At 44.2% G+C, this 26,618-nt stretch overlaps 2 protein-coding genes across 7 annotated transcripts in view; one reads left to right on the plus strand and one right to left on the minus strand.

Annotated features, from left to right (window-relative positions):
* Positions 1 to 9,725, plus strand: part of wdsub1 (WD repeat, sterile alpha motif and U-box domain containing 1) — a 12,765-nt gene extending 3,040 nt beyond the window's left edge. For all 3 annotated transcript variants that reach the window (XM_072683676.1, XM_072683677.1, XM_072683675.1), the window contains exons 2-13: positions 1,123 to 1,540; positions 2,349 to 2,536; positions 3,111 to 3,203; positions 3,444 to 3,537; positions 3,873 to 3,906; positions 4,060 to 4,100; positions 4,199 to 4,302; positions 4,954 to 4,983; positions 5,267 to 5,296; positions 6,584 to 6,763; positions 8,178 to 8,312; positions 8,490 to 9,725. In XM_072683676.1, the coding sequence (XP_072539777.1) occupies positions 1,143 to 1,540; positions 2,349 to 2,536; positions 3,111 to 3,203; positions 3,444 to 3,537; positions 3,873 to 3,906; positions 4,060 to 4,100; positions 4,199 to 4,302; positions 4,954 to 4,983; positions 5,267 to 5,296; positions 6,584 to 6,763; positions 8,178 to 8,312; positions 8,490 to 8,641 (1,479 nt within the window). In that variant the 5' untranslated portion in view covers positions 1,123 to 1,142 and the 3' untranslated portion in view covers positions 8,642 to 9,725. The remainder of the gene's footprint in view (positions 1 to 1,122; positions 1,541 to 2,348; positions 2,537 to 3,110; positions 3,204 to 3,443; positions 3,538 to 3,872; positions 3,907 to 4,059; positions 4,101 to 4,198; positions 4,303 to 4,953; positions 4,984 to 5,266; positions 5,297 to 6,583; positions 6,764 to 8,177; positions 8,313 to 8,489) is intronic.
* Positions 9,726 to 9,965: 240 nt separating this feature from the next.
* Positions 9,966 to 26,618, minus strand: part of tanc1a (tetratricopeptide repeat, ankyrin repeat and coiled-coil containing 1a) — a 93,855-nt gene continuing 77,202 nt past the window's right edge. For 3 of the 4 annotated variants that reach the window (XM_072683673.1, XM_072683671.1, XM_072683674.1), the window contains 12 exons: positions 24,026 to 24,262; positions 22,654 to 22,824; positions 21,503 to 21,584; positions 21,205 to 21,338; positions 20,966 to 21,089; positions 20,651 to 20,826; positions 17,925 to 18,057; positions 15,854 to 15,883; positions 15,653 to 15,744; positions 14,326 to 14,472; positions 12,886 to 12,986; positions 9,966 to 12,238 (listed from right to left, as the gene is read on the minus strand). In XM_072683673.1, the coding sequence (XP_072539774.1) occupies positions 10,960 to 12,238; positions 12,886 to 12,986; positions 14,326 to 14,472; positions 15,653 to 15,744; positions 15,854 to 15,883; positions 17,925 to 18,057; positions 20,651 to 20,826; positions 20,966 to 21,089; positions 21,205 to 21,338; positions 21,503 to 21,584; positions 22,654 to 22,824; positions 24,026 to 24,262 (2,706 nt within the window). In that variant the 3' untranslated portion in view covers positions 9,966 to 10,959. The remainder of the gene's footprint in view (positions 12,239 to 12,885; positions 12,987 to 14,325; positions 14,473 to 15,652; positions 15,745 to 15,853; positions 15,884 to 17,924; positions 18,058 to 20,650; positions 20,827 to 20,965; positions 21,090 to 21,204; positions 21,339 to 21,502; positions 21,585 to 22,653; positions 22,825 to 24,025; positions 24,263 to 26,618) is intronic. The other variant, XM_072683672.1, reaches the window with a different exon arrangement.

Raw genomic sequence — 26,618 nt, forward strand, 5'->3', positions numbered from 1 at the left:
TATCCCTCTACCTCTCTCTCTCATTCTCTCTCTCTATATATGTATATATCCCTCTACCTCTCTCTCTCTATCCCTCTGCCTCTCTCTCTCTATCCCTCTACCTCTCTCTCTTTATCCCTCTTCCTCTCTCTATCCCTCTGTCTCTCTCTATCCCTCTGTCTCTCTCTATCCCTCTGTCTCTCTCTATCCCTCTGCCTCTCTCTCTCTATCCCTCTGCCTCTCTCTCTCTTTATCCCTCTACCTCTCTCTCTCTCTTTATCCCTCTACATCTCTCTCTCTATCCCTCTACCTCTCTCTCTCTATCCCTCTGCCTCTCTCTCTCTATCCCTCTACCTCTCTCTATCCCTCTGCCTCTCTCTCTTTATCCCTCTACCTCTCTCTGTCCTTCTACCTCTCTCTCTTTATCCCTCTACCTCTCTCTTTCTATCCCTCTGCCTCTCTCTATCCCTCTGCCTCTCTCTCATTATCCCTCTACCTCTCTCTCTATCCCTCTGCCTCTCTCTCTCTATCCCTCTACCTCTCTCTCTCTCTCTATCCCTCTGCCTCTCTCTCTCTATCCCTCTACCTCTCTCTCTCTCTCTATTCCTCTGCCTCTCTCTCTCTATCCCTCTACCTTTCTCTTTATCCCTCTACCTCTCTCTCTTTATCCCTCTGCCTCTCTCTCTCTATCCCTCTTCCTCTCTCTATCCCTCTACACCTCTCTCTATCCCTCTACCTCTCTCTCTCTTTGTCCCTCTACCTCTCTCTCTTTGTCTCTCTACCTCTCTCTCTTTATCCCTCTGCCTCTCTCTCTTTATCCCTCTGCCTCTCTCTCTCTATCCCTCTTCCTCTCTCTATCCCTCTACACCTCTCTCTATCCCTCTACCTCTCTCTCTCTTTGTCCCTCTACCTCTCTCTCTTTGTCCCTCTACCTCTCTCTCTTTATCCCTCTACCTCTCTCTCTCTATCCCTCTACCTCTCTCTTTGTCCCTCTACCTCTCTCTCTTTATCCCTCTACCTCTCTCTCTTTATCTCTTTATTTGACCTTGTTGGTGATGGTGGTTAGTGTACACTGCTGATTATGGACCATTACCTAACTCCACAAATACTGGAAGTGCTGTCCCCTTCCCTCTGATCTGACAGGGACCACACCCCCCTTTAAAATGGTGTCTCTCATCTGCACCTTACAAAACCACCGTGATGATGTGAACTGGTGTGCATTCTCCTCCTCCCTGCTGGCCACCTGCTCGGCAGACAAGACCATCCGAGTCTATTCTACCCAAGACTTCACCGAGCTGCCCTTTTCGCCACTGTCTGGTCATGGCTATGGAGTCCACTGTTGCTGCTTCAGCCCCTGCGGGCAGTATCTGGCATCCTGCTCCACGGACGCCACCACAGTGGTGTGGAAAATGGACACCGGGGAGATTGAGAGTGTTTTAGAACATCCGGGCAGGAGCCCTGTTAGAGTGTGTGCTTTCTCACAAGACTCCTCCTGGCTAGTGTCTGGTGCGTCAGATGGCTCCCTGGCTTTGTGGGACTTCCCCTCGAGAACTCTGTGCAGGTAAATAGTCACTGATTAGCATTACGTTACACACTCACACTCATTTCTAATCCTTGCTTCCATTCCTTGATTATGACGTAAGCATGTATAGTTGAACTCGTCTTATTAAACCAAAATAACCAAACAGAATCACAACAGTAGTGCATTATAAGGACAACACTTTTTTTAAAGCATTTTGTTAAACCATTCCACCACTATGGCCTGAGGATCACTGGTTTAAATCCTGGGTCATGCTGCCTGCCATCAGCATCCAGAGCCTGAGAGAGCACAGTTGGCCTTGCTCTCTCTACAGGTTGGTTGGTGGTCCCTGCTCTCCATGTATCACTTTAGATGCATCAGAGCTGGGTACCTGGCGTTTTCCTCCAGGTTGGTTGGTTGCCTGAAAGCATTAAATGTGGTAGGAGAAGAGCGCTAACGAGTGGGTAATTGTCCATCTAGAATTGGGAAAAAAGCTGTTTTATTCTGATAAATGACACTATTGCTGTTCCAAACTACGCTAGTGTGCCCCCAAGTGGTGAAAATTCAATTCTGTTGAGTCTATAACTCTGCCTCAATTGATGATGGATTAGTGAGGATTTCTCCCACTATTGTGTAGTGGTATACGAAGCACAAAAGTCTCTGATTGACTCGTTTCATCCTTGCCGCTCCTCACTAAGCCCCGCCTCCACAGCCTTTTTTTTATCAACCTCGTAACGAAAGAGTCATTTTCTCTCCTTCTCCATCACTGAACACTGTCATTGTGTCATTCATACATCCTGCCATGTTTCCACTTCTGTTTGGGTAACTGACACTCCTCTCTCTCCCCCAGGACCGGTGCCGTACCAGACACTACGATGGTAGCCTGTTCTTTTACCCCCTGTGGTCAGCTTTTTGCTACAGGCTCTACATACGGAGACCTCCGCATCTGGGACCTGAGCATGAACCAACTCCATGCTGAAAAGTACGCCCACGACCTCGGGGTCACCTGCTGCCAGTTTGCTCCACAGATAATGAAAGGTATGAATAATGTTAGCTTTCCTGAAGCTGTTTCTCACTATCCTTGCTTTAAGCCTCAAATCCGAGCCCGTCTTTGACCTTTGTCTTGAACTCAGTAAAAGCACTCAATGCTTTGATGACCTTTTTTGACTGGGAATATTTATGTAGCTACTAAACACAGCAACACATTATCCACAGGCTGAAGATTTGATCAAGATGAAGATAAGAGATTCCTGCAGTACTAGTGGGTCTGCATCAGTGTAGTGCTTTGTGGACTTAAAGCATATGTAATCCACTGAGTGGACAGAAGTATATGGACACTGCTTATTATTAGTTGGCTCCATTAATTGCTAACAGGTACATACATCAGTGTAGACTCCAAAGACAGTCATTGGCAGTAGAATGGCTTGTACTGAAAAGCTCAATGACTTTCTGCGTAGTGCTGTCTATGATTGCGAAGGGTCAGTTTGTCAAAGACTTGCAGGATGTTTCAGGATTTGAATGGTTTATCAATATTTAGGCTGTATGTATCTTACTGTCTAGTGACCAGTCAGGCCATTACTGGTTTAACATCTTCAAAATCTCTCTTTCTCAGACATGGCTAGTTCTGTGGTCCAGTTTCGTTTGGCGTCCTGTGGTCAGGATTGCTTGCTGAAGATCTGGCTTGTTTCTCGGATCTCTCACACAGGTAAAGTTCCTCTGTTTTGCATGACTGCTGTCTGGAGCCCAGAATGGGAGACATACTTAAACTTCTTCTCAGCATCTACTTACTGACAAAGCTCTTGTTTTTGCTCAGCAGGTTATTGAGTTTGCACATTACATTTTGATATAAATGCACTGTGGTGGCAAATGGTCCCAATGTGAAGAGTGTGTGACTTTCTACTATTTGTTTCTGAAGTGTTTGATGTGATTGATGATTGCTCGACAGGTTGTAAGATGCAACTGGTGCGAACTCTATCTGGTCAGTCTGCTACAGTGCTCTCCTGTGCCTACTCTGCAGATGGACAGCTCTTAGTGTCTGGGTCAGTATAACGGAAACACACACACACACACACACACACACACACACACACACACACACACACACACAGTCAAATGTGATTACATTTTTTGCTGCAGTGTAATTTTAACTTGCACTAAACTCATTACTCCCACTGTCTGGGACAGAATTCCTGAGTTTCTAGTAGGTCATGAGAACTGCATGTAGATTCCGTTGCACCTGCAATGCCTTGCCACTAGATGGCTCTCTGTGCTTTTGATTTCTGCTGGTTTGGAGTAGAAGTGAATCTGTTGGCACTGTTTGTGTGTTTGTGTGTGTATGTTAATGAGTATTGCTTTGTTGTTCTTTCTCTTGCAGGTCTATGGATAAGACTGTTGCAGTCTATGAAGCTGTGAGTAACTGTGAGCTGTGAGAATTAATGAATGGGCTATTTCTAGCCACTCATCCATCAAAAAGCCATAATTAAGATTCATTCACCGCTTGTACTCATAAATAATGTTATGTGTTGGAAATTTAATTTGTATAATTTTGTTTTGTGGTGCAGAATGATGGGATGTTACTCTACAAATTGAACCAGCATGAGAGGTAAGCTCGTCCTCTCTATCTCCGTCTCCAGTTTTCTCTCTCTCATGGTTGAAATCCTGCCCTGTAAGTGCCCCTCTCCCCCTGTCTCTGCGGTGCAGGTATGTGACGGCCTGTGCTTTCTCTCCCACTGCCCCGCTGATAGCCACTGGCTCCATGGACAAGACGGTCAATGTGTGGAGGGTGGAGGATGGCAGCGGTGCAGGTGGGTGTACAGATTTTGTTTTGTGCTTTTATTTCACAATAATATTCAAAATTACTTACAAACAAACTACACCTTAGTCAGTATAGAAGAAGTGTTATGCGAGAAGGGGTATCCTTGGCTCCTGGGCTCCCCCTACAATTGCGGAGTGTAATTTGCAGGTGGTGTTATGCCGGAACTAAACCACGCCCCAAACTCCTCCTCCTATCTTAGTTCAACTCCATGTCTAGCAGTCGTTAAACCCACCTCTGTCCCCTCTCCCACCTCCCCTTTCTTCCATCACTCAACACACCGGTGGAGGTGAGGGGTTGCTGGTTCATGTGCAGACGAGACAACTGACCTGAAATATCTAAAGATCTGCCCTCCTGTTCCATGTCCGGACGAGGTCCGCACTTGCACATCTCAGCTTGAGCACCCCTTATGGACTGCTGTACACGCGGACAAGCTGAGATACAATTGCTACATAATGTTACTTTAAGCTAAATGTCATGCAGCTGACTCTGTATGGGTTTGTAGAACAGTCTGATTCTAATGGTTTAACCGAAAAGCTCTGATTTCAGTCATTTATCTCCTGTAGTGTTGAGATATAAAGGATGTCTTTGGTTTTATAATGTTTAGTCATTTCAGATTCTCTTCCGCTCTCTCTCACTCTAGAGTCTGGACCTGCAGGCAAATCTCTTCCAGGTGAGTGTAGCATGTACATGTGTAAACTGTGACCACATCGTGTACGGACAAGAACAGCACAGCACAGCAGGATTTTAATTCTCAACACACAATGCCTTAATAACATGGCCCCTTAATCTCTGTGCAATATCTTGCCTTTTGTATATTAATCAGGTCTGCTGCAATCATTTATTAGTTTCCTTTCTGCAGAATTGCTCCCTACCCCACAAAGTGAGCGTCAAGCTGTGCTTCTTAATGTGTTTCAGTTCACCAACCTTTTCTGTGTTTATGCTTTCTTTCCTAGATGAAGCTGCTTTTGCCTCACATGAAGCAGGTAAGAGACAGGAAGAGAGATCCATGCCATTTTTTGTTAATTAACACGCAAACACACACAGACACACACACACACACACACCTGCCAACTGTGCAGTGAGAAATTACTAAACGGTGGTCATCTGAAGGCATTTGTGCTGGATGTGGTCTGTAATTAGCCTCAGAGGGCCAGCGAGTGATAAAGAGTGTGATAACACCAGACAACACAAATGAGAAAAGAAGGAGATATTTCATTTCTCTTGTAGCTCATGTCTGTTGTCCGATGAGAGGATCACTGACGCAACTTGTAGACAGCAAGCTACAGTCACAGCTAGGTAGTAACTAATTAATTGATTGAACACTGATGTAACTGATACTCGTATCTGCACCACACACACTTTCTTGTCTTTCGGTGGTCCCTTACCTACATTCAGTTGGTGACAGTCAGTAATTCTGTAATCTGCGCTACTATGGTGGCAGGAGTGTGAGTTGCATAGCTCTGGGGACCTAGAATTGTGATTGTGGGGTTCAGTACTGTATGTGAGGAGTTTGGGGTGATCTTACCCTGTTCATGTGGGTTTCTACATGGTGGTCCAGGTTTCCTCTCACCTCCTAAAAACAGGTGAATTAACTATGCTAAATTGCCCCTTTGGTGCGAGAGTATGAGTGAATGGGTGCATGTGGCACCCTGAGCTGGACTGATGCCCTGTCCAGTTTTTTCTGTCTTGTGCCAAGTGATTCCAGGTGGGTTCCAGACCCACCACAACCATGACGAAAAAGTGAGTAAGAACATGGAAGGATGGGAGTTTAAGTTCAGGAAATGCCTGAAAGCTGAGCTGTAAAGAGTCATTTGGGTATTAATCTATTAATATTAATTCCAAAACAGCAAAGCAGACACACCCAGCCAACAGTGGAATGAAAGACTATGGAAGTACGAGAGAGCAGTTGTTCTTAATATTGTGTCCAAATTTGATCATTAATGGACTTCATTAATGCTTCAATCATTAATGCTTCAAAATGACTTGGAAGAAAATGATAAAATAATAAACTAGACTTTGACTGTATATGGATTATGCATTAGGGCCACCCGAGCACCAGAAGCTGCGACCGATTATGTCACCAGTTCAGACCATTTAAAAAGGAAGTGAATTCCCATGCCCGGAATGCCGTTAGGCGTCAGGAAGTTACAGATTTTGCAGCAGTTGTGTTCAGACATTTCCCCCTTTAATTTCCAGCCAGGGCAGTAAACCGCACAGATTAAACTCCTGATGCGCTTAGAGCCATCACTTCCTGTTGTCGTGTCTCGCAGGCAGGAAATGGCCGGGTCACTCCAGGCTGATGGTGAGCGAGTGGTCGGAGGATGATGTGTCGTCATGGTTACGGGAGGAGGGGCTGGAGAGTCTCATCGACACGTTCAAGGCCAATAACATTGATGGCGCAGAACTGCTCTCACTCAGTAAGGAAAGCCTCAGCACGGACCTCCATATAGGTGAGGACACGTGCACTCACGTGCACACACACACACAAGCCTTCTGTGCCCCATTCACTCTCACTGTACTGCTGTAAGCTCTGTATTCTATTCTCCAAACACTGCACAATTAATTGGCTCCTGGTTTCACTGTGTGGATAAATGCCCACTGAGATTGTTTGTCTTCCAGGTATTACTTAGTAATTAAAGGCCTGTGCTGACTGTACAGTATAAACAGCTAGATGTGGATGCGCAGAGCTGTGCGCTTATGGTCAGTAATTATACCCCACGCTCTGCTGAAAGAAAATGAACGACTAAAGCTTAACCAGGAAACATCACATCAACAGGAATGAATGAAAACCCTATCGCAAAGAATTACACAGAATTATGTAATAGTAATAAAGACCCCCTGTGACTACCCATGCCCCCCCCCCCCCCAGACGGTCTTGCAGGAAATCTTAGATCACGGAGGTGAATTGTGAAAAAACAAAAACCCGAAAAAACATCCAACATAAATTGTAATCCTAGAGATTGTGGCGAATGTAAACATGGGATTTTCAGGGTGTTACATAAGATTCCTGCCAGTGTGCTGTGGGCCCAGCGAGAAGTGTGTGTGTTTTAAAAGCTGATTACTCCAGCTGAAATCCCCAAACCAGCAGCCTTTTACATAATACGTCTACGATATGCATTTCTCCCAATACCCCAAATCACTATCCAAATGTGGCATAAGAGAAAAATCACCCTGAGTATGATGTCTGTATGTGTTTGTTGGCTTTTGTTGGCATATGTTCCCATTCTTTACCCTTATTACCAATTCCATTTATTTCTGGAGACTGACTTTTTTTGTAGAGGTTCAAAATCTGCTTTTTTATTGTTCTGAGAGCACCAACAGCTTCAGCAGTTTGATTGTGATTTCTTTTTTGTTATCTGTTTCCTTGTAAGAGCTTCTTACTTCAGCTCCACGTTCTTTCAGACCCACCGTGCTGTTGTCTTCTCACAGTGGAAGGATGGACAATAAACACCTGTGGATGCGAGAGTAGAACTTGATTTTTTTTTTTATCGCTTTCGCTGTTTTTTTGAGCAGGGCAGTTTTGGTGGTCTGCCAGGTCTTGCATGGTTGTTAGGGCTCCCATTTTCTCTAAATATTTGAGTCTGTTCTTTGAACTCCAGTTTATGGAAGCTCCTGTTTTTTCACTTGATTTCCTGTGACTGTGTCCTTCTTATGCAATCTAATGTCCTGAGAAATATTTCACAAAAAATGAATTGAACTTGTGCTTGTCATTTTGACTGGAAGTTAAACGAATCAGTCCCATATGACAAAGTGGTGGAGCATTCATAATAATATCAACACACATGTTAATGATGACTGTTGATCTACTGTGACTGAAACTGGCTGGTAGACTTGACTTTTCTGTGTGATATTTTGCCCTGTCAGAGTCGCTGGGCATGCGCAGTAAACTTCTACGGAAGATCGAGGAGTTGCGTATGGCGCCAGTGTCCAACGGAATTCCTGACGAGTTCCTCTGCCCAATCACACATGAGATCATGAAAGACCCAGTGATTGCTGCTGGTGAGACCTTTTGAAATCTTACTTTGTTCTTACTGTACTTTGTTCTGCTGGGTTTTTTTTTTTTTTTTAGTTTTTTCATTCTCTGAAACATCAAGGGCATGACTGAAGATAACTGAGTGACAGATCTATAGTTAAAACCCCCACTGAAAGGCCTGTGTTTTCTCTGTGTTGTATTAGATGGTTATTCATATGAGCGAGAGGCCATTGAGAGCTGGATCAGCACCAAGAGTCGCTCCAGTCCCATGACAAACTTGCCACTGCAGACCACACTGCTCACCCCCAACCGCACCCTCAAAATGGCCATCTGCCGCTGGACCAGCAGCCAGTGACCCTCTGCGCACTCTCCTGCAGGTGTGCAGAGCTGAAATCTGTCTAGCTGTCGCCCAATAGCAACTGCTGCATTTTCACTTGAGATTAGAGCTTTAGGCCTGCAAATGTGGAGTGAGTTGTAGGTTGGAGTTCAACAAGGCCACTCAACCTGCTCTTTAGCTTCGGAGCTTTACAGAGCATGCTAAATAATCAATGATCCTCAAGGCCACTTCAGCTGCTCAACTGTAGAGCGGCTTAACACTAAATCTACAAGAACAAGCTCAAGTACATGAGCAGACGTTCTAAGCCCAGTCTTAGCCCAGGATTGCTAGCTCCCGCCTCGCTTGGTAAATATGGGCTTGCTGGGGGTCTTTGGCAGGGATGTAGTCGAAACTCTTTAAACCGTTCTATTACTAGAATATCCTGCTGTCCCTTCCGAATTCTCGTTGTGCACTGAGCCCAGTTTCTTATTTATGCTTCGTAAAGCATTTCAATTTGCTGCGTTGTTTCTAGGAAGTGGTGAATATGTGAACGTCAGGCAGAAATTAGGGATTTATAAGGGTCTTTGTACATGCATGGCTCTGAGCATCCTCATGTACATCTACAATAGTACAGATATGAGCACAGAAAAAAATGTGGTCTTCATGGGATGATTTTTGGCGACTAGAATCCAAAACGTGTAGTAATTGATTATGCTGCATGATTTTTAGGGACCACATTAATCAACCTTTACCATATGCACTTATCTAGACTCGCCAGAATGTGAAATTCATCTTTCAATAAATAGCATTTAAATATCACGTATTGCCATGTACATACGGCTGATCTGCTATACAAGTTCCAGTAACATTTAGCTCAAGTAATGACTTTTCTTTTGTGCCATATTTTATTACTAGCTCGTAGCTTCATGAGATGGATCGGACTGTTGGGAATACGCAGCACCTTAAGAGCTGTGTAAAACACTTAGTAAAGTGTAGGAGGCTGGGAATGAGATACTACACAGAGTGCTTCCTTTCCCAGGTTAATGAATGGTTATAAAACTGTGGTTGAACATCATATGATTTACTGGAATGCAATACAGTCATAATAAAGCATTAAACCCAATAGGATGGTTGAGCTTTTTTTCATGTCCCTCTGGACATTGATAGAATGCATTAAATCACAGCGTCAGCGATGGTAGTCGACTGAAAATCAGGTTCAGTCCATGTGTGACAACCATCACAGTTCAAACTGATCAACACATCACAAACTGGGTAACTTATGAACTCAGTATTAATGGATTTTTAATTGAGTGACCACTTCGCCATATGTCCTGTATTTACTTATAGCCAAAGACCACGTGCATCTTAAAATTGGGGCTTTATTGTAGCGTTATGTGGCGATGTTGAATACAATCAGTAACAGCTTTATATATGGAACCAACTGCGAATAATATACATATAAAATAATCTTTTCCACTCAACCTACCCCTCTGAACCTGAAAATGGATTGCTTTGTTTAGAAACCATTCCTCTCATGCAAGTAAACCAGAATTCTCCACATCACACACCTTGCTCAAATCTCAAAAGGTTTATAATAATATAATATATAGCTGTGCAAAAATAACATATATAAAATAGAATGTTTTAAACAATCGACTAAGCTGTAGGCGCCATAAATAAATTAATTAATACATTAGCAGGTAGAGAGAGGATTATAAGGAAATATACTGTACAGCACGCTCCTCCTCATTCTCTCTCGCGCTCTCTCTCTCACACACATGCGCACACACACCTTCACACAGACAAACGATTTGAATACACATACACACAACCACACAACATGTCTTAAAGCCTCAGTCAGGAATCGCAAACTGGCAGAACTGCAACAACACAGGTTTTCATCTACCATTTAGCTTAGCCACGGTCTGCTGCTTCCTCAGTTCCTGAATGGGGCTTTAAAGTGTTTGAATGTCCTTATATTAGACATTCTCTGCCCTTATAGAAGAGTACTACAGTAAACTCTTTGCTTAAATGTATAATAATCATTACAGTTATGCCAATACAATCTTCACCTCATTGCTGCTCTTTTTAATGTGCAGGTTAAGGTTCTATTAGTGCAGCTCAGAGAGAGCTTGGTTGATCCTGGATATAGTCTGTCTTACAACTGTTGTTCTATGCCATAGAGGTAATGCTGAGGCCAAAGCGAAGCCTGATTAGTTGAACAATTAGTCTTCTTTCGTTTCATGGCGGAATCAGTAATTGGTATTGACGTTAAGTTGTCAAATATTGAAACCTTGTCCATTTGATTTTAACGTAGAGTTTGTGCTTTGTGTGGATGTGCAGAGCAGCTTGGGCAGCTAAACATTGGACTCTATGAAGGATCGCTTGGGCTTGATGGAGCTGATAAGAATGGGGTTATCCCTTGCGAGGCTGGCCTGCTTGTGCTTGCTCTCACTGTAGTGCTGCTGCAGGCCCAGGTTGGGGCTGCTGTCTTTATAGCCTGAACCGGCTGGGTGAGATTTCGAGTGGAACTCCCCTGGGTGCGTCCCGTTATGGAAAGGCTCTTGGCAGGTGTTGTGGCCCACAAGCCCCTCTGTCCCGAGACCCTGCCAGCCGTAACTATGCATTGAATTGCTGTGGTGGCCCTGGGTGGCGTGGTGCCCCTGTAATTGTTGCTGCTGCTGGAAGCGTGCAGTCTTGTCCATTACACCCATAAAGGGGCGTGGCTTGTGCTCGGACGACTGCCTGGCGGAGTTGTCTGGGGTGGTTGCAGCGTTGTCGTTGGCGATGGAGCTGCGGTTGCGCCCGCCGTCTGAGAGGTTGCCGCTGGAGGCCAAGCTGCTGGAGGAGCTGGACACTCTGACGCTGCTGCTCCTGCAAAACTCCCCTCTGGATTCTACAGCGGCCTCTGTGGCCAAGGGAATGGTTTCTACATGCCCCAGGTGACCAATGCCGCCTCCCTGAACATCCCTGAGCAGCTCCCTGGTGCCTCCCAGAGCTCCTCTGTCCATGCCATGCTCTGGGACCAGAGGACTGATGTCAATGCAGGGCCCTGCACGGAGTGAGGCGGGCCTGTGGCGGCTGGGCCGGGGGCTGGAGCCAGCGCTCTGCGCCGTACGCAAGTCTGGCTGTAGGGAGCTGCAATGCTCTCGGCTCTTCATGCTCTGCGCCTGGCGGGAGGGGAGGCGTCTGTGGGCTGCCCGGCTTGAGGGCAAAGGAGAGGTGGACTGGGCATCCTGCACAGCCAAGCCCAAGGAGTCTGGCAGCGTTCTGCTCTGCTGCCAGTTTTCCTTTCGCTTCTCCTGACGAGAAGGCTCTTCATTGTTCCTCTCCACCTCTTCCTCCACTCGCTGGGAGTGCTTCTGGCCCCTGCTGTCAGAGGCCTTTTCATGCACTCTGATGCCTTCCTCCTCCTCCTCCTCTTCTTCTTCTTCTTCGTCATCGTCATCCTCCTCCTCGTCATCGTCGTCTTCTTCATCCTCATGCTGTGAGGGGTAGGGGTGCGAGGGGGCATGTTTAGTGCCTGGACGTTGTTGGCACTCCTCCTCCACTCGGGCCAGCAGTCGTCTGATCTCTCTGTTACTGGGACACAGACGCGCTGCCTCATAGAGATCAGAGAGGGCTGCAGCGAATTGCCTGGGAAGAAAATTCATGCATTTCATACTTGGAGTAGTAGAGCACAGTGTTTCTCTGGTCCTGGAGTAACCCTTTCCTGTGGCCACTATTGGTAGGCATTTACATTTTTTTTCCCTGCTCACTCAAGTGATTAATAAATCTGAGGACACCACCACCTCCCCACACATGGGAGACTAAGTTCAATCCACATCCAGGCAGGAATGTCACTACTACAGCGACACATGTGTTTCAGGTAGACTTATATTCGTTTATCTTGCTTTTTTTGGAGTAACTGCCAGCTGTCCAGAAGGCTTTATGCTAGATGTTGTTTTTGAAGCATTGTTGTGAGGATTTAATTGAATTCAGCAACAAGAGCATTAGTGAGGTCAGGATGTTGGATGATCACCACCCCACCTCATCCCAAAAAGTTTCTCCTTGCTCCAACACATCAACCAAACAGCTAACTAGCAAGCCCTTGCTTTTTTAAAGTTGGTCTTTCAGATTCAGAAAATCAGCATCACCATTCTGTCAACATCTGGAAGTTAGATTAATATATTTACATGATTTACAGCATCTGCTGTGCTATTATTGGTCATGTATTTGGCCACATATAAAAAGGTCATATGAAAAGAACTTCAAATGTGAAGAAAACAGGTGGAGGTTCTTACCTGCTGCTTCTCTTAGCACGAGCACGAGCGTAAAATGCCTCATATGACTTTGGCTTCAGTTCCAGAGCTTTAGTGGCAAACTCCTCCGCCATGCCAAAGTCCTGCAGAGAGAAGAGAGAGGATGAGTGGAGAGTGAACAGTGTGTGTGAGAGGTGGACTGAGAGGGAAGGCAGTATGTAAGGACAGACAAAGGGACAATGTCCATTAATCTGAACTATAGGGCTTTTTTAGGTGTCCCACTATTAACTATTAACAGATGTCCCCACACACATATCAGCCTTTTCTCTAATTACCCTGCCTCTCTTTTCTTCTCTCCCAGAGGAACGTCTAGAACACTAGAACCTTGTGTAGATAAATAACCAATAGAAACATGTTATTGGTGAGAACCCAGAGTGAAATAGCAGATAATGAAATACTTAGAATGCTTAGAATTACTTTGCTTTGGATTTTCAGCAAGTCTCTCTATGCAGTCTCTCTCTCGCTCTCTCTCGCTCTTTCTCTCTTGCGCTCTCTCTCTTTTTGTCTAAATCAGTGATCAGCAGAGGCTTATTGGGATTCTGTCCTTGAGTAGGAGGTCAGAATTACAGTGAGGAACCGTAACTGCCAGGGATAATGATGCAGTTTAAATGTTTAATGACGGCATTTCGTATTAAAACGGCCATTATAACTCTTGCTGCATCCTTGCCAGCGGGTGCTGGAGGAAGTCAGTGTAATTAAGCAAACACACATACACATCTCTCTCCCTCTCTTTCTCTCTCTCACTCACTCACATATATAAACAATCATAGGAGCAGTTTGAGACTGAACCCTTTCTAACACTGGACCCAAGTCAAATAATTAACACTGAGAGGATTATAAACTGTAGTTCATACATTACATATAACCGACCAAACAGCATATTAGGATTTACATGCTGTGCAATGTTGTTAAATGCTGTGGTTTAGTAGCTGGCTGTAGAGCAAGGGAACTTTACACCTTCTTCGGTGCAGTGACAGTGAGGACCCACTGCACTGCATAATTTCAACCATTCCTGACCCAACATACCGGATCCAGCTCATGAAGGGCTTAATTATCAATCAATGAGTTAAATCAGGTGTGCTGAGCCAGCAAATACAAGCACAAGCTGTGCAGAGCTGTGGCTCCCCAAAGCAGGATCAAGAAACACTGGTATGTAGAGGTGGCTGATATAATGTCACAATAAATTACACCACAATATGTTTTTCTGAGCATGTCGTAGCTGTCGTCACTTTTAAAGAACCCAGACCAACATTGGCCGCAACAAATCGCACTGTTTTACTGATGCATTGTCTGATCCAGCCTTTCGGAGCTCAGAACAAGGAAATTTTGTGCAATGTGTGTCATGAAAATGTCTGGGTTTTATGATCAGGTGTGTCTGAATGTGTGCATATATTTGTGCAGTACTGCTGTACAGGGACTTGCATTGGTTTTGCGGCGGCAGCGGGACAGGTTGAGATACAAGGACACCCGCAGGTCCCGAAAAGCCTTCAGGTCCTCCCCAAAGCCTTCTCTTGGAAATTTCCTCAGTGCGTACTGGTACCTCTGAGCTGCTTCCTTCATCTTCCCTTTCTGAGGATAGAGAAAAACGAAGGACAGTGCTTTTAGCGGGGGATTTTTCAGAGCTTACTAACATAACCTTGCGTTACCATCTTTGCTCCAAATCCACACAGAACATCCTCTCTCAGCTTTGTCTTAGCCTCAGACACTCTGCCCACAGAGCAGGTGTTGGTTGGCAGTTTGGTGATCTATTTTGGAGAATAGCTTTTTTTTCACTATAGACACTATAGTCTTACACTCTCGCTGAACTAATAACAAACACTACACAAGCTGTACTGTTCATGTCTTATATTGAGCACATTGAGTAAACATCCACAGTGCAGGCTAGAAAAAGTAAGTGGACCTTCAAATTCAAAAACTTGTAAACTCCCGATAGCAGCAATCACCTTTACCAAACATTTCCTGTAGCTGCAAATAAGTAAGTATTTGTGTCTTCCAAGACACAAAGCTTTGGGTCATTGTTATGTTGCATCACCCAATATATCTTTAGCTAAAGGTCATGAACTGCTGACTTCATATTCTACTATGAAGGTTTTTGATTCAGCTCTGAATTCATTGCCTTAAGGATTGTAGAGTTTCCAGGCCCCATGATGCTCCCTCCACCATGCTTCACAGCTGGGATGAGGTTTCAGAATTGTGCCTGAGTGAATGTGTGCACACTGAGCAAAAACAGAGTCATACTGGCACATCTGGCAGTGTGCAGCTCTGAGCCAGGCTGTTGACTAATCCTTGAAAAAGCTGCAAAGTTATTGTTTCTTTAATTTATTGACAATGTGTTTGGTAGCAGCCATGTGTGATATCACTGACTAGCAGTGTAGCATGTGTTGCAACAGGGCTGCGTTGACTACAAAAACTGTGAAGTTCACATCCTCAACACATGAGAAAATGTGAAGCAAGAGCGCTAATCTCAGCTAAAATCACATGAGTACCTACGCCTTATAGACAGGAACGGATCAAATTAACCACCTGAGGTACCACCTGATCATCCACCATTACTATCCATTAAACGAGGTAACAACTCTAGCCACAGCTGTTACACATTCGTATGTTTTTTCACATTCACCTGCCCCTACACGTCACGCCAAAAAAACACAGTGCGGCCGTTTTCAATGACAATCCAAAGCAGGTCAGTTTTGGCCATATTAAGCAACAAAACCCACCAGACTCCCAAAAGCCTGGCGTGCAAGAGTACCTTATACAACAGGTTGCCCTCCTCCATCAACTTCTGCAGCAGAATGATGAGGATGTCTGGCTTGGAAGTGGCCATGGCCCAGGCAGCATTGCCTGTGGGAGAAAAAGAGCATAACAAGGCTGTTAGCCTCCCACTCACCTCCTCATCTTCCTCCCAGACCATGAACAAGACTGGCTCAGGAGAGTTACCTAAAGCTTGTACCTGATCGATCATAGGGCGACGTTCTGTAGCCTTTAGCAGCAGGACAGTGAAGGCAGGAAAGAGAAAGAGAAAGAGAGAAATAATGAAAGAGGAGTGGAGAAAGCACTCTGGAAGAGATCTGACCCACATCTGCTGTACAGAACTGTGTCTAATTCAGAACTGAAAAAGCTAAACCTGTTGGAGGCTCTTAAAGCTGATTACACTTCTGATGCCTCTTTATATACAGAAAACTCTAACACAAAAGAACAGACTGCAAAGTCACCAACCCTGAAAGAGGGAGAACTGAATGTGTCTTTTGGAAAACTTTATTGGCAGCTTCTCTCGAACAGAAAACGAAGTGCTGGTTTTGGAAGAAAGCTTCAGATCTAAAATTGGAAAGTAGGTCTTTTAAGCTGCCCTGTAATATTATTCGAGCAGAGGAGGAAAGGGGAAAGAAGTTTGGCTGAAGGTATGAACCATGCAGTATTAGAATAAAAAAAAAAACCTTCACAACCTCTACTTTTCCTCCTATGCAGAAGCTAAATGGAACACCCAGCTAATGCTAATTTAGAACACGGGCCAGCGTGGTTGTTTTTCAGTGGTTCAGCGGTCGTTGGACGCTACTCTTAAATCCAGCCAGCATGAAAACCCTTGGAAAGCGAGGCTAGATTAGCTCCAGCTAGAGCAAGATGTACTTTTTGCCTTTTCTTTTTTCTAGCCCTACAGTGCTTAACAGAGTCCCCTCACTCCCTCACTGAAAAGACTTTAAAAGAGCTACAAGAACTTCAACCAGGGTAAGACACTGCCATGAGCAAGGCCTAGATACACTAAGGAGGTGTGACAAATCAATCTGTTGTTAGGAGTCTCACAAGGGAAAATAAAAAGACGGCAGTCAATTCTATGCAACAAGCGAGACACATTACAAAGACAACCAAAAGAAATGGGTGATCCAAATACATTTGATGGGCTCGAATAACGAGTATGCCTTTTAATCTAGAGTGACTCACAAATGCCATTTGCAGGGACATCCCCTTGTAACAAGCTAGGGTTATGTGCTTTGATCACAGTTTATTTATGTCTGAGAGCAAACTTATGACCTTCAGGTGCAGAGCCAAGATGTAACCACTGGCTATACTACCTCTATATTTACCAAGGCAAGAGCGGGAGTTTATGATTATTGATATGCTTTATTAAAAACAGATGTGCAAGCTTCTGGACAACTTGCTGTCCAGTAGGGAGGTAACGGTTCTGTGTATTTATACTGAACAGTCACGATACAGGCGGTTATGGTTTGGTGCATGCAGTAGTACTGATGTGGACAAATTTCACAAGCTAAAAGCAGGTAACGTTTGGATCTGCGTGGTATTGTGGGTATTGTAGTGGTTTTACGAGTACCGCTATAGTAACTGTAATACTGTCTCCATCCCCCCGCTCTTACACGCCTTCGGGAGGAGAGGGCCAACAAAAGGAGGGGGTTTGCAGTTTCCGGGTGGCCCGAGTAGTTGAGAAATGAACCGCAATTACAGTGTTGTTGTGTATTGTGTATTCTCTGTGCGATTGCGTGTACTGAACCGTGACCACCTGAGGGGAGAGGTTTATGATGAACCTGCTATGTACAGCAGTGACAGCCAATCAGATGAGGCAAAGACAAGGCGATTGGCCTTCTCCTGCAGTTCACACTCTGTGACTTTGGGTTAGGAACTGAGAGCTATTTTGCTATATAACTCTGATCCTGGTGGAACGCACGCTAGAGGTGACAGTCACATATATCACCAGTGTCCCACTTCTAGAGGTTCTAGTGGCTCGGCACAGCATGCTCAGGCTCCAGTGAAAATTTGGCCTGGTTTCTGTTGCATTTAGGACTCAGCAGAGGAACAGAGCGCTGCGCTCTCATGGTTGGAAAGAAAGGCGGGGGGGGGGGGGGGGGGGGGTGAAAGCAGAAAGATCGGCCACGTTCTGGATTTAGAATGGCCAGGCCCCTCCTGAGAAGCTGATGCGGGTGTTCTAGATTATTCGTGAGGACAGCGCAGGGGAAAGGCCCAAGGGAGAGCCGTGCAAATGTGTGCCGTGATGTTCCTGCAGAGCTACTCACCCAGCTTGGCGCCTTTCTTCAGCAGGGTGACCACCACCGAAGTGTTGCGGCTGCCGATGGCGCGGTCGAGGGGCCGCATGCCACTGTAGTCCATGTGCTCGATTACGGCGCCACGCTCCACCAAGTAATGCACCTGCAGCAGAGAAGATAAGCACTCAGAATGTGTATCAGACATGACTGTACCGAATACAGTCTATATGCATGACTACAGCAGTGCCGTCTATTGGACAGTGAAGTAAAATGCACCTGGGATACAAGAAAATAAAAGGAGGCACACACACACACACACAGCCATCCATATGCTTGATTCAAGTTGCTCTGTCATTTGAGAGCAGGCCCTGAGGGACAGAAATGCTGTAGTACAATACAATACCATACAGCCTCAATGTCACTGTGCTTAATTAATATGTGCTTAATTAATATACCAAGCCTCATTATATAATACAGCTTTTCTATATTATACCTCCACCCACCAACATAGGCACACTTCCTGGACTCCACAAGAGACATCCTGTGGTATGTGGCACTAAGACGTTAGCAGCAAGTCCTGTACTATTATAAAATACTATACTTTTATAATAATGAATGAGAAAATTAAATATTAGCATGGTAATATAATGCACATTCACAACCACCCCTTAATTTTACTACATCGTATTAAATAGATTTCTCAACTATGTGAATCGATACACCCCTTGTGACTGATCTGAGTCATGCTGAAATTAGAACCATGATAATTTATGTCTGGTCATATTAAGCACAATTTATCAAATATTATTAAAAACAATTCTCCCATCAAAGCAGAATGACTTTCTGTCCACCTCAAAACACCTTCTGATTCATGTTCCACCTCCCACTTCCACCACCTCCACTTAACATTGTGTGAAAACGCTCATGAGCCCAGAGGCCCTTACTGATACAGAAAAATTCATCATGATACATAAAAATGCACTATGATTGATTTCCACTTCACATTGATTTTAAAACTGTTTGAAATGGTTCCGGGGTTAAGGCTTGCATTGTATGTGAATGCTTCCTATACAGGTATAATCCTGGTAACCTGGTGTAAAACCAGCTCATACACACTCTGAAAATGTCACCTGAGGACTACAGCTGCAATCTGATTTATTTAGCCCCATTGCAAATTAGATTTATTTGCAAAATGTACAAACTTTCAGCTGTTCCCAAAAAACCAATCAAACAAGAACAATTTAAACAGCTCAACACAACTGCTATTACCAGAGCTTTCTTCAAACTCAACACAAAATGCTACTTTGAACCCCTAAAGCGGCTTATGACCAGCTGGTGGGACAAAAGTGTTCTTACAAGCCAAAGAATGGCCCCACCAGTTTGTACAGTCCCTGTAGTAGTTACTGAGTGATACACCTTAGTGTGTAATAAGCCTGGCAAAGTTAAGGGGTTAACGACGACTGCAGTCTCAGAATTATTCAACCTCTTCATGACAAGCAGCTTTAGTACTTGGTAGAGACCGTTTTGCTGAACTGACCTGCTGCAAATGTGATGCACACCAGCTTCTGACATCTTGGTTCATTCCTCATGTGCAGTGTCCTCTAGTTCACTAACATTCATGGGTTTACACGCTGCAACCACCTTCTTCAAATCCCACCAAAGATTTTCAAAGGGGTTTAAGTCTAGAATCCCTAGAATCTTCCAGGACTTCTTCTGAAACCACACCTTGGTGGACTTTGAGGTATGCATGAGATAATTGTCCTGCTGGAAGGGCCAATGACACCCAAGCTTCAGCTTCCTTACAAAAGACACAATGTTTTCTTCAAGGATTTCTTGATACTTGGTTGAATCTACTTGCTCTCCACAGGCTGCAGGTTTCCAGTGCTGGAGGAAGCAAAGCAACCCCAGAGCACAACTGAGCCACCGCCATGCTTAACTGTAGGCAAGTTGTTCTTTTCAGCATATGCTTCATTCTTCCTCCTTTTTGGGCCTATGAATCAGTGGTATATCTGGAGGAGGAAGAATGAATGAAATGTCATGTCTTCTTTGAGAAAGCTGAGGCTTGGGAGTCGGTGGACCTTCCAATAGGACAATACCTTAAAGTCCACCAGGATCTGATTTTAGAAGACGTCCTAGAAAATTGTCTTTGAAAATTTGTTGGGATTTACAGAAGGTGGTTGCAGCAAAAGGGTGCTCTACTAGGTACTAAAGATGCTTGTCATGAAGGGGTTGAGTAATTCTGACTGCAGTAGTCATTAAAATGGCCAATTTGTTACATTAAATGGGTTGAGCTATTTAAATTGTTATTGTTTGTTTGGTTTATTGCTGAAACTAAGTGCATTTTACTAATAAACCTAATGCAGAGGGGTGTTGCAAATTGCAACTGTATGAGGAACCTGCAAAAAAAAAATCAGAGGCGCCTAAAGCATAGGCCCTATCCTCCCTTTTCTTTTTTCCCCATCACTCAGCACAATGCTAACCAGTATGGGCGTTTGTGGGCTGATGTAACAGAACTGGCAGTTAGTGTTCTCCTCCAGGCGAGGTCAGCTCTCCCCATTAGCAGCAGTTTGGAAACATGCAGTGTCTGTCTTTATGTGGCTTTATGTGAGGAAGGAAGCATGTGCCAGCTTTCACCCTCCCAGCACTGGTAGAACTGTGTAATAGGGGGAGGCCTAGCTAGTGGGAGGGAATTGGGAAAATCTGAAAAAACCCATATACAGAACATATTTGCATACAGACAGGGAGAATTAACGCACTATGTCAGCATCTCCATAGAAAGCTGCCAGATCCAGTGGGGTGCGCCCGTTCTTATCTGCATGATCAATCTGCGCTCCTCTCTCCACCAGAAATTCCACCACACTCTTCTGGCCCTTCAGACACGCCCAACTCAGTGGAGTCAAGCCCTCCTTATCCACCGCTGTCACACTCGCTCCTGCAGGGCACACACAAACAAACACACAAGACACTCAGAAAATGTTCCTGTTAACTGTGAAACTGGTTAAAATTTGGGTATGTAGACCTTCTGTTGGCTGCAAGGTCAAAGGAAGTGGCCCTGTGGTCAGATGACTCACCCTGCGAGAGGAGAAAGTCCACAGTGGTCAGGTGACCCTCGCTGGCTGCCACCATCAACAGAGATCGGCTATGTTTGTCACAGGTATTTACTTCAGCACCATGCTGCAGCAGGAGCTCTACTACCTGAGAAGGAGAGTAGAAAAGAGAGGAAGATGTGGAACCGGTATTAAAGAGGTGAGTTTTCAAATTCAAATGCAAATTTTTTTGGTGAGAATGAAAATGAATGGTCCAGTCCCACCTGTGTGTGCCCATGTCTCACAGCACTGAAAATGGGGGCCACGCCCCTGCGGTTTGGCTGGGTAACTGTAGAGCCCTGTTCCAGAAGAAACACACAAGCCTCCTGCTTGCCCCGCCCAGCGGCAGCAGTCAGAGCTAAAAAGATCATAATATAAAAATCACTTAAACTTACTCCGCTCTAATAAAGCGGCAGGTGGGATCTGTTTGGGTTAACACCCTTTTTCCACACGGTTCATAGACTGTCCTTTAAATATTACACAGACGTATGTAATAGGTAATAGTGCCTGTGTGCAACGCACCGGTCTCTCCCCACAGTGTGTCATGGCCATCAATCTGCACGATCAGCTCGTCCTTGTTCAGAGCCAGCAAGTTTTTCACCACCTGAATGAATGTATATGATAATGAATCAAACTCAAAATACAGAGGTCGGGAACAGAGATGTTTCTCGGATGTTGAGTTCAGACATAACTTCCCAAATATTAGTTTGGTTTACATTCAAATTCTAGAGCATAAACACACTATTTAGAATTTTATTTGAAGGCACTGACTGATACATTAATTAAAATACATTTTGGATAGATTAGTATTTAAAAAAAATGTTTACTGGTCTTTAATGGTAATTAAACATTGTTGCTAAGCATTAACATACATTAGGGATGTGGAATTATGTTTGGTCCTTGGTTGGTTGTGTTTGGATGTTCATATTCGGGCAAAATACACAGTCATATCAGAGTATTATAATCACCTACCTAATGGTGGGAACAACCACCCTTGTCTCAGATGACAGTGGTGAGACATCATAGCATGGACTGTATTAAATGAGGGAGGGTTAACTGGTCCACAGTGGTGTGTCAATTGCTCTGTACCACTCATCAAGAGTCGTCGTTCCCCTCTGGCATCTGTTATGCCGTTGGCAGGCACTCAATGAGCGAGAAATCCATTCTCAGTACACCTTTACTACGGCGGCTCAAGAACATCCCACAAGGTTAGCAGTTTCCAAGATGCTGCCTGAGCCCATGATGTTGGTTTTGCACTCTGCTCATTTATACGTGCAGCAAACCCAGTCACATGGCATCTGTGACAATTTGAGTTCATTTCAAACCAGGGGTGGTCATAACATTCTGATATGACTGTATTTTTCTTTTCAATTTAACATTTCAAGCTCTTGTCAGTGGTCAGATGGTGGGGCAGAAACAAGTCAGTTGCTAAAAAACAAGCATTAGCAACATCAAGTATGACTTTGAACTTGAGTTCAGCTTACAACTGGCCACATGGGGTAGCTAGATGCAGTACCCAAATGTGTGATATTTTGTGTACATATACTCCTTTTTCTTGTTTTTTGGGGTTTGCCACCCAATTTCTTTGGTGATGCATGACTGTGTTACATAATCAAATGTGGGTGTTCATATGCATTCCATACAGAAAGCAAAGTTGTGTGTAAGTGTTCTACCTGTATATGTCCCATACTGGAGGCAGCAATGAGTGCTTGCTGCAGTACTTTGCTCTTAAGGCTGCTGTCAGAGCTCCAGTTCTGCTCTAGCAGATACTGCAGTATCTCCCCATGTCCTCTCAGAGCAGCATGCACTACAGCACACTGACCACTTTTATCTGCATGATCCACCTGATAATAGCACACATGGAAGTGTATTTAGTCAAGATATGAGCATCATTTATATACACACAGTTCACAGTCTTATAATTCTTGTTTGGGACATTTCACCCATTCTTCTTTGCTAAAGGCTTCTAGTTCTGTGTATAAGTCATGTTGCATGCACTGCACATTTGAGGTTTATCCACAGATTTTTGATGATGTTTCGGTCAGGGGACTGCGAGGGCCATGGCAAAACCTTCAGCTTACAGTAGTCCATTGTGGATTTTGAGTTGTGTTTAGAATCATTATTCTTCTGTTTAGAAGCCTTCCTCTTTTCATCTTCAGCATTTATACAGACGGTGTGATGTTTGTTCCAGGATTGTATTATATGTAATCAAATCCATTCACCAGTGAAATTGTCACTGGCCGCAACACAAGCCCAAATGATGAGTGATGATCGACAGTTGGAGAAGTGTTCTTTTCATAAAATTCTGCACTGTTTTTTCTCCAGACATACACTATATGTCCAAGGGTTTATGGAAACCCTTTCTAATGAATGCATTAAGCTATAAGCTTTATGTTGCACCCATTGCTGACACAGATGTGCAAATGCACACACTGCTTATCTAATGCCTGTTTAGAAGTACTGCCAATAGAATAGGACTCTCTGGAGCAGATAAACATGAAACTATTGGCACCATGCCTGCTATCGGGCATGGGCTAAAGGGTTAAGAAGGCCTGCAGCATGGAGCATTTTTCAAGATTCTTTTTTTTTTTTTTGCCATGAAGGTCACATTTGTGCAGATGTCGCTGCTCAGTAGAACAGTGCACAACCACTCCACACAGAGTTTAATAAATCTTCTTGAAGGTTTCATGCCGTCTGCCAGGAGTTTTGATTTACCTATAAGCATTTTATAAGCTGTTTACTCCGTGACCTAAAGTTACAGCCCTAAAAAGCTAATTCAGTTCTTTGGGATAAGTTACCTGAGAGCTCAAATCTCATAGGGCACCCAAATGTTTGCATAGCTCTTAGTTTTTTTGTTTTTTTTTGTTGTTTACAGTAACCCAGAAACATGTATTTTCCAAAATGTTCCAAAGTGCTACACTGACACTAACACGAATATACATGAATGTAAATGCATGTAAAAAGCATCGAACTGAAGTACTTGTTGTTGCTGTGTATGAGATGAGGGTGGTAAACAGTGGTAGATGCTGCATAATTGTGACTGACCTTTGCCCCTTTTCTGCAGAGCAGCGTGACCACCTCTAAGTGCCCAGCGGCAGCAGCGTGACACAGGGGAGTCATGCCACTCTCAGATACCCCATCCATGGGTGCCCCGAACTCCAGCAGCAGGGCCACCATTTCCAGGTGACCCAGGTGAGACTGCACACACAGCACCGGGGCACTGTTGAGCACCTCTGTTCGGTAACATACACTCGCCCCGCCCAGGATCAGTAGACGAGACACCTGAGGAGACAGACAAACATACTTTTGCTCATTGCAGCCAATTTTAATTTCATCAGTCCACAAGACTTTGGGCCAAAGATCTTGTATATCAACGCTGTCACACAAAACCCTTCTCCAAAAAATGGTATAATCTCCAAATAATCTCCAACATTTTTACTTTATAAGAGCCTTTTAATGGAAAAACTTTCAATGGAAGTCAGTGTAAAAATTGGACCACTTGACATGAAGAAAGTCAGGAAGACTTTTATGCACCAGGTTCCAAAAAGCTTCCACTTTTTAATAATACCACTCACAGTCGATGGTAGAAAACCTCAGAGGCAAGGAATCACCAACTGACTTGTTACAACGATGGCATCCTATTACACCACCATGCTGGAATTCAGTGAGCTCTTTAGAAGCACTCATTCTTTCACTGATGTGTGTAAAAGCACACTGCCTGGCTAGATTCTTGATTTTATACAGCTGTGGCGATGGGACTGAATGAAACACCTGATTTCAATAATTAGGAAATGTGTCCCAATAATTGTGTCCACATATTTCATTATATTTCTGGTTAATATTGTAAACTCTGCAAACAAACAGTAATTGTGCCTCAACATGTGCCCCAAGGATGTGACCTTATTTACTCTAAAGAAATTAACAAAGCCTGTCATTTGACCAGTGGTGCCCAAATTTTAGCATACACCTGTATGTTCAGAGCCATTTGATCCTATAGTAGCAAAAAAAGGCTGATGACCTGCTCAGTTACTGCACGTGGTACAGGTTTCAAGGACATTCTCAGCTCCTATCTATAAAAACCCAAACATCTTTTTTCCTGCGTCCTGGATTCGAGATAATGCACCTGTGTCTCATCTTAATTTTTCCATTACAGTCAAGACGCTCTAGTGTAGCGATGTAATCAGCTTCAGAGAAGCACACATGCACATACACACACATGCGCGAAGACACACATTCAATTTCCTGGTTACAAAAACGAGTGAAAAGCCCAAGTCCGCTGGGCCCCAGAGTGTCAAACAGAAGAGGAGAAAAGGAAACTTCTCTTCAAAACTAAACCAACAAAACTCTAGTGTTTACCTCCCCGAGGCATGCGGGAGTGAGTGAGTAAGCGGCCGGGCGCGCGCGAGAGAGAGTGCGTGTGTGACGGAGCGGGAGTGTGTCCTTCTGCTATAAAAAAGCTCTCCAGCTGCAGACTTGAGCAACAAAAGAGGCCGAACATATCATAAGATCCTTTTTAGCATACAAATAGCTTATTCCGAATTCATTTAACGGCAGAACGCATGGAGTCACCGTTAGCGATCATGGCCAAATGAAAGCGGGCGGCTTCTTTTGATCAGGCCGGAGAGCTCGCCTGGTAATGGAGGCTTGATTAGGAGGCTGGATGAAGCAGGATGCGTTAAAAGCGGAGGAAACAGAATCTCATTTATTTATCCAAACACCACAGGAATTAATGAGCGCCTCTTCAACCAGACGGCTGTCAAGGACGTTGGCGTGCGCTCACATACACGTACATACGCACAAGCGCGTACACCCAGAGTGACACTCATTCCATTAAAACAAGGAAATTACAGGCAGAGAAGTCCAGACTACAGCAATTAACATATAATAGAATTAATTAATAAACATAATTATGTAAGGCCCTTTTTCAGTGTGCCTCAGTGTTAATTACTATGTTCTGTGTGACTTATCAAATCCTCTTCACTTTGAGTGACTCTGACATTCACTGAGTTACGGCTCTCCGAGTCAGCTTTGAATGTGTCAGAGTCGCTAATTGGTTGAGTGCTGCTTCAAAGGGCATGACGGGAGATAGGTCACACTGACCCCAAAAATGGGTTTGATGAATGATTTTTCGCCTAAATGTGACATAGATCTGATTTTCTCTGAGCTGTGTGAACACACAAATGTCCCTTTTCCAATCAAATTTGAGTCACACTGGCTTTATGCTGATCGACAGCTCAAATCTAATGGGCAAATAATTTAAGCAGGACTGATTTTGCGCTGTTTATGCAGTAGCAAACCTAATGGCCTTCCAGGTGGATCTGAATGGGTTTCAAATCTGGTTTAACTCAGATTCAGTTTGTGTAGTCATGTGGAGTTTTTCATAATTGGGTTGAACAGCATTTCTTGACGTCAGGATTTGCAACAAGCAATTCATACAGTTGTTTGCTTTGTGCACCATGGCAACAATGAGCCTTCTGGAGAGTTTTCTCAAGAGATTTGTTTGATGCTAGAAAATTAGATATCAGTGCACATTTTCCAATTGCAATAATTAGTTCCTGTTGTAGCTCAATAGCCTCTTTGTTTAACACGATAATAATGGTCATTGGTTGGTGCAACAAATCTTTGCAATGGCAAAGAC

This window comes from Salminus brasiliensis, chromosome 7, assembly GCF_030463535.1.
Source record: "Salminus brasiliensis chromosome 7, fSalBra1.hap2, whole genome shotgun sequence".
Taxonomy (NCBI): domain Eukaryota; kingdom Metazoa; phylum Chordata; class Actinopteri; order Characiformes; family Bryconidae; genus Salminus; species Salminus brasiliensis.